This window comes from Scomber scombrus, chromosome 7 (genome assembly GCF_963691925.1).
Source record: "Scomber scombrus chromosome 7, fScoSco1.1, whole genome shotgun sequence".
In the NCBI taxonomy this organism is placed as follows: Eukaryota; Metazoa; Chordata; class Actinopteri; order Scombriformes; family Scombridae; genus Scomber; species Scomber scombrus.
In genome coordinates this window covers 11,201,462-11,218,257 of record NC_084976.1, presented here as the reverse complement: position 1 = coordinate 11,218,257, position 16,796 = coordinate 11,201,462, and the positions used below count along the sequence as shown (strand labels likewise).

The following is a 16,796-nucleotide window of genomic DNA, read 5'->3' as shown; positions in this document are numbered from 1 at the left end:
ATAGCTCATGTAACTCTTGCAGTTCATTGTTTTTTATATATCACCCTCATCCCCCATGTAGAAAACCCATCAGAGTGCACTGCAGGTACAGCAGAAGGCTGAGGCCTTGCTCCAGGCTAATCACTACGACATGGATATGATTAGAGATTGTGCAGAAAAGGTATTGCACTCTTACAATTTTATCTTTCAAGGAAAATATTTATATTTTTTGCTGTTTTCTTTAAGCTGTAAATGGTAAACTGACTTTTTTAATTTGATGTGAAGGTGGCAGACCACTGGCAGCAGCTAATGCTGAAGATGGAGGACAGACTCAAGTTGGTTAATGCTTCTGTGGCCTTCTACAAGACTTCCGAACAGGTACTTTCTAGTGTGTATGTGTATAGCAGTGGGTGCCGAAGCACTCACATGTCTACCTATTCAGACAGGTGTTAAAGTGCATTAAATAATCTCCATCGCAAGTGAGTATGTCGGAAAATAATCATAATTGAATAGGGGAAATACACTTTCCTTTTTGAATATCAGTAGACCTGCAATATCAAAGAATGGTTTCAGATATTGCTCTCAAAGATTTGCAGTTTCACAATTTGCATAAAAGTATGGTGCAGGAGAAGGTCAGTGTTGTATTGGTCTAATGTATTGTATCTATGTTTTAGGTGTGCAGTGTGTTGGAAAGCCTGGAGCAGGAGTATAAGAGAGAAGAGGACTGGTGTGGTGGTGCTGATAAACTGGGCCCCAACAGTGAGTCGGACCACGTCACTCCCATGATTAGCAAACATCTGGAGCAGAAAGAGGCTTTCCTCAAGGTGAGAATAAGCAAATACATGTTAAATCCTCAGAGGAAATTTATATGTTTGGGGGGTTTTTTGGCTCATTTTCAACAGTGAACATTTTTTTGTCTTATGCACTACATTTAAAATCAATCAAATGCAAATGAATGTGTCAGATGTAAATAACCTGATCTGTCTCCTCTCTGCACACGTGCAGGCGTGTACATTGGCCAGGCGCAATGCTGATGTCTTCTTGAAGTACTTGCACAGGAATAGTGTCAACATGCCTGGCATGTTGTCCCACGTCAAAGCTCCAGAGACTCAGGTTAAAAGTAAGTAAACAACTCAGTGATCTGTTTTTGTTTTTGAATTTTTATCAAACCAGTGCCATGAAGAATGTACTACCTACTTGTTACACATCTGAAATACTGTGTGTCAGGTTATTCACATTTATCTCTTTAAACACGTTTTCCCTGTACAAGAAGTGGTAACTGCAGCACACCTTTGCAAGCTAATTTTATTATGTACTGTTTTATCCTTAAAAAGATCTTGTTGTATTACTTAACATTTTCACATTTTCACACATTTATAAAGTCAGGTGTTCAGTATTTTCCCATACACTGATGACATATGTTTGAATAAAATGTCTCTATGTGCCCTTGTTGTGTTTCATCAGACATTTTGAATGAGCTGCTGCAGAGAGAGAACAGAGTGCTCCACTTCTGGACTATGAGGAAGCGGAGACTGGACCAGTGCCAGCAGTATGTAGTGTTTGAACGCAGTGCCAAACAGGTGTGTGCTTATATTTGAGTGTGTCTGTATATGTATAGATGTGCACTGACAATGAGCACAACTTAAACACAGGGTTAAGTGAATAATTTGTGTCATTTGGTTCACTATTCAACAGAGTTAATAGAAAAAGCCTCTTCATTGGTAGATGATTGGTTCCTATTGGAACTGAAACAGCAAGTCGGCTTTTCTGAGTTAGCGTACAGCTGCAACTTCAATCTTGTTTTGTCCTATCTTTTTGAGTTAAACAGGCAGTCTGTGTTTTCTTAGTAATAATACATGTCAGATATACTGGAAGTGATGTAAGCTAGCAGACGTTTGCAACAATGACAGTCTTACAGACAGCTATCATTATGTGGCCCAGTATATTTAAACACTACAATTATTACATAGTATTACCAAAAATATGTCTCCAACCAATCATTTTCACCCGTCAGACAGTACTGAACATTTTTAGCCAGCACTGAGATTTTGTGTGTAAAGCTTCTCAGTATTTTCGAAAAATACATGTTCACATGATGCAACACAAGCAAAAAGGTCTCAGATCAGTCATTGTTCAAAGATACAGAAACTGTAAGATGGACAAAATTCGGAAAATACTGCCTTTAATAGCTCTCCACTCCACACACTGAGCAGACGTTGGGAGTGTGCTATTTTCTTTATTTTTTTTGACTGCTGTAAAATAAGACAAGTGAGAATCTGTTGCACTTAACAACTCTTGTTTGCCAGCTCTAAAGCTGTTTAAATAGAAGACAAGTGGCTCCTCCTTGTGGTGGTTGGATAGAACAGTGCAGGCACAAAGTAACGTGCTTAGCCAATAAAATCAGAGGACATCATAGATGTTTCTAGGACATGGCTATTTTAGGGCAATCCAGGTTTTATCCCCACGGTCCAAATGCTTTCTGGTCTCACAGTTTGACTGCACCAGTTCTGCCACTGCTGGGCAGGAAGGTGTCACCTGCAGGCCCAGTTCCAAAGTGCATAGACATTGTAAAGAATAGAAACAAAGTAGAACCTTTGGAAATTTAATACTAGAAATGTATGAATAGGGGAACAATTTGATAGGTGGTAACAGATTTTATCTGCAAAGTAAACTCATAATGCAAAGACATAATTCTGTATCAAATTTTTGTTTCTAAAATTATAAAAATGTTTAACAGAGACTTTAACAGAGAGATTAAAATATCTGCAGTGCAAATTAACCCACTTGTGATTGGTTGTTTATTTAGGCCCTGGAGTGGATCCATGACACTGGGGAGTTTTACCTGTCCACACACACATCCACGGGTTCTAGCATTCACCACACACAAGAGCTGCTGAAAGAGCATGAAGACTTCCAGATCACAGCTAAGGTACATGTCAGTGTTTGTTTATTGATCCATTATTGTTTATAAGAAAATGAGAACGATAGAGACTGTGTCCATATTTGTATCCTGCTGCTGTGCTTGTAGTGTTACGTTGTGTGTATGTTTGCACACTCCTGCGCTCTGCTGGGAGGCCCATTCCCAGGGCAGGGTATTGTCCTGTTTTCTCTTTGCTGTGTCACTGTTATTGTGTTAGAGAACAAGCTATTGTGTCCATCAAGCAACACACTGATTCCTAACTCTATCTCTCTCTCCCTATGTCTCTCTCTTATCTACCTTTCCTCCACTGGCACTGTCTCTCTGTGGCCATCTCTCCTTTCTCTCTATCCCCCTCCCTAAATGTCTCTCTATTGATAGCAAACCAAAGAACGGGTAAAGCTGTTGATCCAGCTGGCGGATGGGTTTTGTGACAAGGGCCACGCCCATGCCCTGGAGATAAAGAAATGGGTGTCCTCAGTGGACAAGCGCTACAGAGACTTTTCTCTCCGCATGGACAAATACCGGACCTGTTTGGAAACAGCGCTTGGCATTTCTTCCGACTCCAACAAAGCTGTGAGTGCTCACCATTAATATCGGATCTATTCTTCCAATGTGTTGTGACAGACATTCATGTGTGATGATAGTGAAGACTTTGAGTCTGGCGGAGGTTTTAGGAATAAAGACACAACTTTTGGTCAGTCTCATATAAAATATTACCAAAATAAAATCATGTAGCATGTTATGTCATGACTTTAATTACAAACTATCCTCAGCTTGTATTTTACAGTTTGTCAAATCTTACCTTCAGTCGGTGCGTGTTTCCATTCAAACTCCATTTCCCAACAGTTGATTTTAATGAGCTGGTGCTAAGAGAAAGCAAATACATCACGCATGAGTGTGTTGACTAGTGAATGACGACCATGCATGTTATGCTTGACATAATAGCCACTGTCTCCTGTGTTTTCAGAGTAAAGAGCTACAACTGGACATCATCCCAGCTAGTGCTCCAGGTTCAGAGGTCAAGTTGAGGGACGCTGCTCATGAACTCAATGAGGAAAAGAGGAAGTCAGCGCGGAGAAAAGAGTAAGTGCAACATACATTTCCCTGATGTACAATCTCCTGGTGGCCACCTGATGTTTAACAGTGAATAGAGGAGCTTAATCACAGGTTTCCTTCACAGGCCTGGGAATGTACCTGGATGAATAATTCAGTCATTTCCAGCAAACATATGAAAACATATCTTTTTTTCCTGTCTGATACCATTTTATAGCTGCAGCCCCGCTTTCATTTCAGATTGTTGTAATGTTAGTGGAAAATGTGGAGTTCAATGTCAAATTACCCAGAGTATGTGAGCATGTCTGAAACACTGAAATCTGCAAATCAAATCAAGTGTGTAAACAAATGAAGATAGAATTTATGGTGTATGTGAGAGAGCACAGTGCAGTAATGTGCCATTTTTCACACTAAGTTTTAGTGTTCGTGATGCTGTATATAATATCTGTGGTAAGGAGTTTCAAATGGTTTATGAGGGAAAATCATACGGGGGTAACCTATGAATAGCCTGTAAATTATACATTTGTTCAAAAACCATAAGTGAGCCATCAGGGAATTGTGTCATCAATTTTTTTCTTGTTTTATAAATTCTAGTCTTTGGTTTCCTCTGGGGAATCATTTTGTTAGCTGAAGACACACATCACAGTTTTTAGTTTTTTGTCATTGTCTCTTACCACACTGTCCATGTCCTTTTTAGATTTATTATGGCTGAACTGATTCAAACAGAGAAAACCTATGTCAGAGACCTACGAGAGTGTATGGATGTAAGTATTGCATCATTCACCTCATAAAATGTTAAAATGTTTAAACAAGTAATTATTTCATCACTTAAAGTAAATTGGCTGTACATGACTTCACATATTGGTTGCAATTTTTCTTAAAATATTTTAGTTGGTTGCACCAAAAATTAGTAACTGATTAATTGAAATAGATAATGTGACAATGTCTGTGTATTTAATTAGTCATGCTCCGGTGTGTTTTTTGTCTAGACATACCTGTGGGAGATGACCAGCGGTGTGGAGGAGATTCCTCCTGGTATCGTCAACAAGGAACACATCATCTTTGGGAACATGCAAGACCTCTACGAGTTTCATCACAAGTCAGTAGAGCAGTGATCTGCAACCTTCTGTTTTCTTCATCACCTACTTCAGCTAATGTAGTGTTCAAAAATACATTTAAAGTGTCATTGAGAATGATTGTGTTTCAGGTGTTAAATAGTTGTTTTGCTACCGCAGCGTTTATCTTTACATTCAGAAATAGTGAATTTGAATGTAAATATAAATACAGTAAGTTGTTGTTCATTTTCTGTGACCGTTCCCTCTAAATGTGTTTGTCTCTGTTCAGTATCTTCCTTAAGGAGTTAGAGAAGTATGAGCAGCTTCCAGAGGATGTGGGCCATTGTTTCGTCACCTGGGTAAGAGATCTACATTTTATGGCGTTTATGTTTCAGTTTTTATTCATGTGATTAAACTTTTGCTATACGTCTTAGAAATCACAATTTTTTCCTCCTTTGTAACTGGGTCCATATTAAGCTTGATTACCAAAACACAATGTGTCTCTTATCAGACATAATCTGAAGGACTACTTTAACTGCTAACTGTTGGTTCAGTGTTATTCAGATGGTAGAAAGTGTATTTTTCCCTGTAACACCTTACCATACATGATATTCGGTATATACATACATATCTTGTGAGTAAATGATTGATTTTTTTTCTCCTTCCTAGGCTGATAAGTTTCAGATGTACGTGAACTACTGTAAGAACAAGCCAGATTCCACACAGCTCATCTTGGAGCATGCTGGATCCTATTTTGATGTAAGTAACAACCAGTACCACGAGAAGTGTGAAAATGTTTTCACATTTTAAAATCCATGCGCTCTTTCTTGGGTGCAGAGGTTGCCGAGATAGAGGAAACTGATTCAACTGATGTAAAATATTCACACTACAAATCCATCGGTTTAACTGTTGAAAAATGTACTTTGAGCTCTTATAGTTTTCCTCTGTAATACATGTCTAAAAAATCATGCAGACCATGGTTTGTGTAAAATGTTTTATTTATTTTTCTTAAATTTTACAGGAAATCCAGCAAAGGCATCGTCTTGCCAACTCCATCTCCTCTTATCTGATCAAACCAGTCCAGAGGATCACAAAGTACCAGCTGCTTCTTAAGGTACAACATTCCTTCACACAATGTTAAAAAAAAAAAAAAATCTTGTGTAGCACAATTCCCATTTTGGAGGCAACCAAAATGCATATAGTGGATCTTAAAGGACCGTTTCCAAAATCATTGTTCCTAAGAATGAGTTCAATACTGCTGTCGTTTATTTAACTGTCACTGTGTGTGTGTGTGTGTGTGTGTGTGTGTGTGTGTGTGTGTGTGTTTGTTTGTGTGTGTGTGTGTGTGTGTGTGTGTGTGTGTGTGTGTGTGTGTGTGTGTGTGTGTGTGTGTGTGTGTGTGTGTGTGTGTGTGTGTGTTTCTGTTGTAGGAGTTGTTGACGTGCTGTGAGGAGGGAAAAGGTGAGATCAAGGATGGTCTTGAGGTGATGCTGAGTGTCCCCAAGAGAGCCAATGATGCCATGCACCTCTCAATGCTGGATGGTGGGTACACATACACGCACACACACACACACACACACACACACACACACACACACACACACACACACACACACACACACACACACACACACACACACACACATACAAAAGCAGGCGCACACATATTTGCTATTTATTGAACTTACATATTTATGTTTTTAATCACTTGTGTACCTTCACACTGAGTTTGTTCTCACCTGATGTTGCCATTGATTGAACTTTACTTTGTGTTTGCAAATGAAATCACGTCACCTGCTTCTAACAGTCATTCAGCACTAATTACTCAGCTGTGAGTCAGCAGCGATTTTATTCAACTTGTCTCCCTTTGCCACCCACAAGCAAGTTTGTACATATTGTACATACATACATACAATACAATCAAACACAGCTAATGGCTTTTTCCTCTTCCCCCGTCACTACCTCAGGGTTTGATGGGAACATTGACTCCCAGGGAGAACTGATTCTCCAGGACTCCTTCCAGGTATGGGATCCCAAGACTCTGATTCGTAAGGGTCGTGACCGTCACCTCTTCCTTTTCGAGATGTCCCTGGTCTTCAGCAAAGAAGTCAAAGACTCTAATGGACGCAGCAAGTACCTCTTCAAGAGCAAGCTCTTTGTAAGTAATGTACTGCTTAATGCTTTCAGACTACATGGTTTCTTTAGTATACTGTATATTGCCTGTGCTAATTGAGTGAGGGAGGTAATTATTGTGTTTATATTGTTAGTAGCAAATACATTAATGGGCACAGAACAGATTTTTGTTTACTTTAACTAAATTATTCTTTATGTAACATTTAATTTCTTTACTAAATGTAATTTATGTGCATACACATGTGCATATTTTTCACACATATAATACCATTAGTAGCTTATAAAGATGTATAGTCAAAGTTACTGCAGTTGACCCACTTTAGGAAAAAAGTAGGCAGTGTGGAGATTTTGTGACCAAACTGCAAGACAGTTTAAGTAACACAAATGTCTGACATAATGATGTCACATTAAAGTCAGTCATTTCTTATGTATCCCCTGCCTAACTAAAGATGCAGCATGTGCTATTCATATATTCAACTATTTCTTGGAGCATGCTAGATTTTATCAGGTCCAATTAAAATTGTGACCAAGAAACGTGATTTTGACATGGCCCAGACGGAGGTGGACTAAAAAATATATACCCCGATTCAGTTGAGGTTGGGTCTTTGGTTGTATTGTGGAGTTGGGTCAGCTGGAAAAGCCATACTAAACATTATTTTAGTTGGGTTACACATTCTTATTGCATCAGTTTCTGTTCATGTATCTAAGTGTGTTGATGTGTTGTTCACACCCTCAGACATCAGAGCTGGGAGTGACAGAACATGTGGAGGGCGATCCTTGTAAGTTTGCCCTCTGGGTGGGCAGGACCCCAACCTCAGACAACAAGATCGTCCTTAAGGTAACAAGATTTTCATGTTTTATAGTGACGATAAAAAAGCACAATGCACTTTTGAATTTACAACTTGTTTCTCTTTGGAATATTAGTTAAATTAGTTTTATAATATATTAGTTAAAACATGTATCCATATTAACATATTTGCTTCAGATACTGTACTGTGTAAAGTGTAAAATAGCCCCCCAATATGATTTCACCTCAGCAGCAGTCAATTAATACACATAAACAGGAGTCACTTCATGTCCCTAGTCCACCCCCACTAAATCCTACAGAGTTCCTTCTGTTCAGCCAAGAAAGTTCACTTCCTGTAGGTGGGTGGAGTGTTACTTTCTGCTACTTATTCACTCATCACACAGAATCATTAGCATAGCAGTTGATTGGTCATAATATAAACTTACAAGCAACTTACAGTGAGCCAGAAGGAATATTATATGCACGATGTGTGTGTGGTGTTTGTGTTTGAGAGAGAAAGAAAGAAACGTAACAATTCCAGTGTAAGTATTAAAACGTGTTCTTATGTACTGTGCAGCTATCTGCCTCGTTACATAACTACTGATGACCATCTAAATCTGTTTCTTATGTAACACGGTGCCACAGCAGCCTTGGTGCTGCTGGTTGCTAAGTGAAGGAGGGAGCGAAGACACAAACGAGCACTCTTATGCTAAATGCAGTGACTACGAATCGTATGACGTAAATAAACACGAGGCTGACAATAATTGTCCATCTTCCTCTGTGGAACCCTAAGTGGAGCTTAGGAGACGCTACTGTCGTCATTTCAGATTGTTACTAAATAAGGACGTGTGATTCAAGTACTTTGATTTCAGGGGTCAAAGCACTTACGTGGAGTCAGACAGACCTATAATTGCTAAATTAGACCTGATACTGCGAACCAAGTGAATCTTTCTTTAGTGGTCAACATCTCTTGTTGTTGATTTCATCTCATGTTTGTGTCTGTATGTGAACTGTGAACTGTACGTGTGCGGACATAACAGTTGTACGTATTAAAACTTTTAAATCTAACTAGCACATTTGACTCAAGCGTGTGTACACTGTTATCTTGTCCCAGGCTTCAAGTATTGAGAACAAGCAGGATTGGATCAAACACATCCGGGAGGTCATTCAGGAGCGAACTGTCCATCTGCGTGGAGCTCTGAAGGAGCCCATTCACATCCCGAAAGCCAACACAGCTAAACATAAAGGCAGACGGTAAGCCATCACAAAAACCTAGAAATAAGGCTACAGTTATTATACAGTTATATTACCGTTATTTAGTTATTTAATTTGCCTGTAATGATTACACACATCAGCTGGACACAGCTTCATTTAACCTTTACAATCACACCAATGAAAAATTATAGTGACACCACAGAGCAGAAAGAATCTCAGGATCCAGGCTGTTACAGTATATCAACTCAATAACCAATATTTCCAGTAACAGATCTAAAAACACATAATGATATTTGATAATAATAGTAATAATAAGCTCTAATGATAATGTCTACCTGCAGGGATGGAGAGGAGCTGGATAGCCAGGGAGATGCCAGTAGCCAACCAGACACCATCTCCATCGCCTCACGCACTTCCCAGAACACACTGGACAGTGATAAGGTAAGAACAGACACACAAATATACGTAATATTAAACTGACACTGAAAGTCTCCAGGCATTTTTTCATTCCCAGAACCCTGGGGAATGATGTACAGATGCACAAATAAACAGCTTGTCTGTAGTTTGTTTTCATCCTCCTAAAGTGTCATATTATTCAGTTTGTTCAGTCAGTCTGTACTCATGCTATCGCACAGTGACATGAGTTGTTTCCTGTGAGTGTGTTTGATTGTGTGTATAAGAAGAGACTGTCTACCTGACAAATCTTTCAAGCTGAGTGTGTGTGTGTGTGTGTGTGTGTGTGTGTGTGTGTGTGTGTGTGTGTGTGTGTGTGTGTGTGTGTGTGTGTGTGAGTGTGAGAGAGAGAGAGAGAGAGAGAGAGAGAGAGAGAGAGAGAGAGAGAGAGAGAGAGAGAGAGAGAGAGAGAGAGAGAGAAAATCTCAGAGAGGATCTTCACTCTCTGGGAACAGGCTACAGTTATATCTGGTAATAGCACCACAGAAGGCCTGTCCTCCTACGCTCAGTATGATCAACTGTAAAGCTAACACACACATACATACCAGCACACAGAAAAAAACAGTTCTATACTTTTATTTCATGCTAATAATAAACTCAACCTGATGGAGTCAGATTTTTCACACTTGTATTGGACTATCCCCAATTTGGCCTTGTACACTTGAACTGTAATCAGGAAAATAAGAAAATTAGACAGAAAGTAACTGGGCTGTTTACTATTCCTGGTCAGTTAACTGCTACCACAAAGCTCAGCTCTATGGCTGCTTTAGGTAACACAGAACCAAATTGTTAGGTTGGGAGTGCGTACAGTATGTGCATATTTGTGTGTTTACCTATTTGTGTCAAAAATGTCAAAGACTTTAATTCATTAGTAATTCTTCCCTCAGTTTAGGACATCCTCCATGCATAAACATTCAGAACACACAGTAACACATGCAAATGAGCATTTGCATGTCATTCTGACTTTTTGAATGCATCCCTCTATCTCTCGTTCTCTGTGAGACCTCTCATTCAAGAGGCAGTGACAGTGGTGTGTTTGTGTTAGAGTGTGTGTGTCTGCTTCAGTGACTGACTTGTGTGTCAGCAGCTTCAGCCTCCCACGCTCTTTTCACAGAGGATGCTCGTCTGTATGCCAGACAGGAGAGCACAGTTTTAAGTCCCCACCGCTATCAATCTCACACTTCGCTTCAAAGATAGAAGGATTCGAGCAATCACTTTTTTTTCCTTTAATTTTCTGTAGTGTTTTTGTTGATAAATGGATATTAGTGAACTAAATTGTGGAGACAACTGTTTAAATACAACGATGGATTAACTACTGCGCTCCGGGGAGGAGACACACAACAGAGAGTCATTTAAGCTTCAATAGTCTGATTGTGAGCACCCACAGAGGAGTGCTGTTGACTATTACAGTGGACAGCAGCAACTGTTCTGCCGCTCTCGGAATATTTCAACGGATCAGGATTTTAATTACCCAGGAGAAATATTCCACAAAAAGTTAAATAAATTTCACTATCTTCTAGGCAGCTTATACTTATCTAGTAAGCATCTCCTTGGACAATTGTAGTGGATTGTAGAAATCAGATTGCAATCAGATTTTTTTCTTGCGCTTTGGGACTTCTCTCGCAATGAGGGAGTGGAAAACAATGGAGAGACTGGAGGACAGGATCTCACATCCCGTTGCTCAGCTTCTCAGCTCTCTGGCTTTACCACACTACCAAAGGGTATGTTGCAATTAAAATAAAATTTTAAAAAAACGACAACAGTATTGTGACATTTACACAGAGGGCAAATGTGTAATGCAGTCTATTTCAGCTATGAAATGCACAAGACACATGCAATACTATAAATAAGGAACACATGTGCAATTTAAGCAGCTGTAAACATTTTTGATAGCTTGAAATGTGTGAATGTTTTTTATGTGCTGGTAATGTATGTGGCTACGATTAAATGTAGGACTAATGAAGAAACAAGAAACATCTAAGGTTTTATTACCCATCATCCTATATCAATTCTTAATTATGAACATGTCTTGGAAAATTTACCATAAAGAGTGCATTCACATGAAATACTCTTATAATAAACACAAGTTGCAAACTGCTGGTGATTAGTGAAAAATTAAGGACTTGAAACCATGAAATTGAATTAGGTCCTTTGCTGTGCACAGCAGAGTGCATTTTAACCATGTCCCAAATACTAAGAAAATGTACTCTATATGCTTTGATTTTTCATGTTTAAAAAAAAATGTATGGACCCTCTGGTATTAAGTTGCAGTCTATTTTTCACTTGGAAGCACAGAACACTTCTGTTAGAGATTGAAGCATTGATAACATGTGCATTTTCAGTCACGTATTGCACAGAAATACCTCCGAAAAATCAGTGAGCAACAAGACTAATTACAGCTATTCCTTATTACTTTCCTTTAATAGATACTCAGATGATCAAATGAAGCCGTCAGACTGACGTTTTGTTCAGTCGGCTAGAATGAGTCACCAATCATTATCATGTACTTTACAGTGCTAATGGAGTACACTGTTAAGAAAGGGTGATTTGTGGTAATAGTTGCTCATTGATTCAATTGAATCATATCAGAAATCTTACTTACTATCATCTTATAATACCTACTGTACCATCAACTTAAAATACCTACTATAATACATATTTACAGTCTGGAACCGTAATGGTAACTGAAGTTTATGGAAATGTAGGACAAATAGAAAATGTTTCTGTTTTAGATTGGTTATCAAATCTATTTTGGTGTTATCAATAAGAAAGATACAACCCTAGATTTTACATGAATTTAGTTTTATGACTTGATGGATATAATTATTTCTCACAGAATATACTGTGCAAACAAATGATTAGAATATAAGCATTTGTTCACAGATCAACATCAAAATTGTACAGATTTCTATAAAATTGTGTCCTTCCATTTCAGCTTTCCGGTGGTTGTGAGCTGACAGTGGTAATCCACGACTTCCTGGCCAGTAATGGTGGAAGCAGTGGGGAGCTGACGGTGCGACGGGGCCAGACAGTGGAAGTTCTTGAGCGACTCCACGACAAGCCAGACTGGTGCCTGGTCAGGACCACAGACCGCTCTCCCGCCCAGGAGGGCATTGTCCCCTGCGCCATGCTCTGTATTGCTCACTCCAGGTCTTCCATGGAGATGGAGGGGCTCTTCAATCACAAAGGTAGGAGGAGGATTTTTCCATTCATCTTCAATCAAACAGTGTCAAGTGTACTGGAAAATCTTAATCACATAAAGGCAGATGTGGACACTTCAGAACATTATGAAAGGCTTATTAGAAGTACTTGTCATTTAGATACAGCAATGGTAACCCACATAACCTTCTTTTTCCACTAAACAGCTATTTGTCTCATCCAAGCACACACAGACACCTGAAACATTAGGAAAAGCTAAAAAGATGTATTTCTTGTTTGCAAACATAGAATTGGACTTGCAAAACCTTCAATTAACAGCTGCTAGGAGAAATACTCGCATGTATTTGTAGATGTTGCCATGCAACTGCAGAAGGCCCACTTTAAGCACAGCTCTGTTGTAATTGTCTAGAAATAATTTAAACCTAAGAATTCCCAGAACTGTTAACATCCTCAGTTCATCTTACTGTGAGAAACCCTTATTTTGTCTTAAACAAGCAACAGCATGCCCCTTCCATTGTAACAAACATGAAATATTTAACAGCCTTGTGAGGGTAGCACTGGAGGATATGATGTCAGAAACTGCATCTGTTGCAGCACCCAAAGGGTCTTATTAAGACGAGTCAATAATGTGATTCCCAAGGTTTTTTCCAGAGGCCGTGTGTGTTGATATCACACCTCTGATTACAGTAACAGAAATACTGCTCAATCCTGTCCTGCCAGAAATATAGTCTTGGAAGTGCGTCATAATTACCAACAACATATTATTTTCAGTTATGTGGTAATTTTTCTGCGCACATAGATTCAAACATAGATACACAAGATACATTCATTAGTCTGATATATATTTTGAGTTGGACTAGTGAGAATAAGAAATGTGGCCATACTGTCGGAACAAAAAAAGAATTGCAAAAGATGTGTGTTCAGTTTACAACATCCCCCAAGTCTGAATATTGATAAAGGGTTATAACTTGTTACTTCTTAATATGGAATACTATTCTTCTTAATAACAGTAATACCTCGCAAAGAAGCTCCACTCCATCCTTCCATACTCACAGGAAAAGTTGATTAATGAATCTGTTTACTGTGCTTCATGAAAAGTCACTACAGAGCTATATCATATACTAAAGCCCTGATCATGGATTTAATTTAAGTTATCTGATGAAGGCCTTGAAATAAGTTCAGGTGGTTGCTTGGCATTCATGCAGTTTTGATCTGTAATATACATGCACACACACACACACACATATGTGCATGTATATTACAGATCAAAACTGCATATAATTGTGTAGTTTTATTTTTTAAATACAACTGGAAGTCACCATCTTACCAGGACATTTTTTTTCTAACAAGGAAGAAATATAATATTATAATAAAATTAAATGAATGGGATGAGATATATACACAGAGCTGACCCTCATTTGACACTGAGTTTGTTGTGAGCTGCTGTCGTCATGTCTTAGCAGAAGTTTCTGCTTGTGTTGGTCCCTCTGTAATATGAAAGAGTGGGTGAGTGCTGTAACTGCTTGTTTCTATGGTAATATACTGAAACATACAAATATTTTGTTAGCAGCCTCTTTTTAGTCATTATGAGAAAAGTCTGTGTTTGTGTATGAAATTATAGGATGCTTGGACTATGCATACAGAAACTAGCAACTTGGGAAGTAGTTGATTGATTTACTATAACAGTGCAGGAATAAGGGGAGAATTTCCCAACTGCTTATTTTATACTTTTAACTTCAGCTTCGCTTGTTCTCAACTCTGTTTTGCTGGCAGAGGCTTTTGTTTTCATCTGCCTTTCCTTGGTTCCTCAGTTACACATAACCACTGTTTGTATCTGTGTGCTTGTGTGGCCACAGGGAGTGATGAAAAGGAGCTTCTCACTGCAGGGGTTACTGCAGTCAAAAAAAAGGTGTTTCTCAGGAAGAGGAAGACAAGGGCAACATAAAAAGTCTTTACTTCTTTGTCAGCTCTTTCTGTTTACTGACCAACCATGTAGACCACTTTGTCCAAAGCTGTGGAAGGGTGACGGTTTTGGGGATTAGAGTGCTGCTCTCTTCTATTCTCACATTCTCACAACCAGGAATAATTGACTGTTGGGGGCCAATGTCTAAGAAGAAGAAAAAGTGTCTCACATACAGTGGAATGAGCCTGCAAGTTTACAGTCAAATGGTTGTCTGTTAATGTTGTATATAGTCCTGTGTTGCACAACTTGCTACTGAAACCTGTACAAACCTACACATTCCTGTTTAATCAAGTTTAGATCACTTTCATCTACATAATCACATTTTCAGTTTGATTACTGGAATTCCCCCTGTGTACCAAATGGGTTGGTTGACTCCCAGTGCCTTTCATGCAGGTTGACTCTCAGTGCCTTTTCAGTCTGAAATAAATACAAAAGCATGCACAGTTAATGACAGTGTTATTGATAAAAGAAGTCTTTAAGGGGCAGAGAGTACAGTATGTGCATGCCAATGTTATGTGCATGCGTGTTCTTACAGGAAGGAGTGTGTTTAGAGCCCAGGGAGACTGGCTAAAAGAGAGCACACACTCACAGTTTAACAGGGAGATCTTTGTGCATCCAGCCTGAATAGCTGCTCTCAACTGCACAGAGACATTGTCAGAAGAAGTGAGGATGATAGGAAAATAGAGTCAAGTGTTAAATATATATATAGTAGCAGTTACAAAACTCAGGCTCTTGACCTGCCAATGAGTTGAATTCTAAAGAAGCGATCTGAAATCTGTGTGATGAAATTCATAACCAACAACAAAACATGACAGATTTTATTTTTTTCTCAGTGCTTTTTTCAGCATTCTGCTGTTCACTTCTGTTGGATTTCATAACCAGATCTATATTTGCTCCAAGCATACTGCACAACTTGTATGCATCCTAATGGCTGTAAAATATGCACCCGCCCACACAAACTGAGTGGGTGCATCTACAAAGGGTAATACGGTAGATGTGCTGCATGTTTCCAGACGTCCCCTTGGAACAGGAAAAGCACAGTGGAGGCTTGCCCAATATCCTCACAGCAACCCACTCATGAGGGAGGGAGGGAAGAAGATACATACAGGGAAAGAGAGAAAACATCTTACTCTCTAATGCTGCATTTGACTTTTTCTTTTTCCTCACACTGGACTGCACACTTTCTCTTTCTAGAATTACATCAATGCAGTGACTGCCGACCTTTTAAGTCATTTCAAAAACAAGGGTTTTTTTAGGTTTTGTGTAGGAATTGAATGCCTGTTATTGTACGTGTGGAGATGCTGTGAGGGATTATTGCAACTCTGTATTCTTCTGAGGATAGATATTTGACAGACATGGCCCGTGGGATCGAGTCTTTAGTGTCTCTCAACCCATTTTTCTCCATGGAGTCAGCACAGGGAGGACACTCTGACAACTGCAAGTTCTGGCTGCTGGACCTGGGTAGGTGCCTTTATTATGTGTAACACATGAGTAGCAACATAATGGGTAGGACATACAGACGGACATATTCTTGATATACTGTATATTATGCAGTATTCCTGTGTTGGAGTAGATTTGTCTTGAATTAAGACTTATGTTGTTTTGTATTCAGCACCAGAATTTGATATGGAGATTGTAGCATATTTATGAAGTAGAATATTTGTCATGCGGAGATGAAATTGCCTTTAATCTAATTTTTTTTAATGCATTTTCTTAAAGGCTAGAAAGATGAAACAGACAAATGACATGTGCAAGTTGTTCCAGTATAGCAGTTAGGTGTTGTTTGTTCACCTCACAGAGTTCAGTACATATTATTTTTCTGTCTGTGTGGATGACATGAAGATGCAGTTTTGAATCTTAAAGCAGGGTCGAAAAGTTGCCTTAAAATGAAATTATTTATTGTGCAATAAACAATGCAGCGATTGTTTGTCTTCTTTGACAGGTTGCCTTTGTTGTCAGCCACATCAGCTATTTTTATCTGGGTTTTATGCAGTGAGCATACACTAATATCCACTCAAGTATGGATTATGTTGAGGCATTAATGGTTGTGAAAGTAATTTGGTGAATGCACCATTATGT

At 38.9% G+C, this 16,796-nt stretch overlaps 1 protein-coding gene across 1 annotated transcript in view; it reads left to right on the top strand.

The window, feature by feature from the left end:
* The window catches only part of triob (trio Rho guanine nucleotide exchange factor b), a 69,308-nt gene that overhangs the window by 36,029 nt on the left and 16,483 nt on the right, over nucleotides 1-16,796 (top strand). Inside the window, exons 18-36 of the mRNA XM_062422435.1 lie at nucleotides 62-160; nucleotides 265-357; nucleotides 654-803; nucleotides 985-1,099; nucleotides 1,444-1,559; nucleotides 2,786-2,908; nucleotides 3,278-3,472; nucleotides 3,867-3,982; nucleotides 4,650-4,716; nucleotides 4,942-5,051; nucleotides 5,297-5,366; nucleotides 5,677-5,766; nucleotides 6,029-6,121; nucleotides 6,438-6,549; nucleotides 6,975-7,165; nucleotides 7,877-7,978; nucleotides 9,042-9,181; nucleotides 9,484-9,583; nucleotides 12,531-12,783. Coding sequence (XP_062278419.1) covers nucleotides 62-160; nucleotides 265-357; nucleotides 654-803; nucleotides 985-1,099; nucleotides 1,444-1,559; nucleotides 2,786-2,908; nucleotides 3,278-3,472; nucleotides 3,867-3,982; nucleotides 4,650-4,716; nucleotides 4,942-5,051; nucleotides 5,297-5,366; nucleotides 5,677-5,766; nucleotides 6,029-6,121; nucleotides 6,438-6,549; nucleotides 6,975-7,165; nucleotides 7,877-7,978; nucleotides 9,042-9,181; nucleotides 9,484-9,583; nucleotides 12,531-12,783 — 2,335 coding nt within the window. The remainder of the gene's footprint in view (nucleotides 1-61; nucleotides 161-264; nucleotides 358-653; nucleotides 804-984; nucleotides 1,100-1,443; nucleotides 1,560-2,785; nucleotides 2,909-3,277; nucleotides 3,473-3,866; nucleotides 3,983-4,649; nucleotides 4,717-4,941; nucleotides 5,052-5,296; nucleotides 5,367-5,676; nucleotides 5,767-6,028; nucleotides 6,122-6,437; nucleotides 6,550-6,974; nucleotides 7,166-7,876; nucleotides 7,979-9,041; nucleotides 9,182-9,483; nucleotides 9,584-12,530; nucleotides 12,784-16,796) is intronic.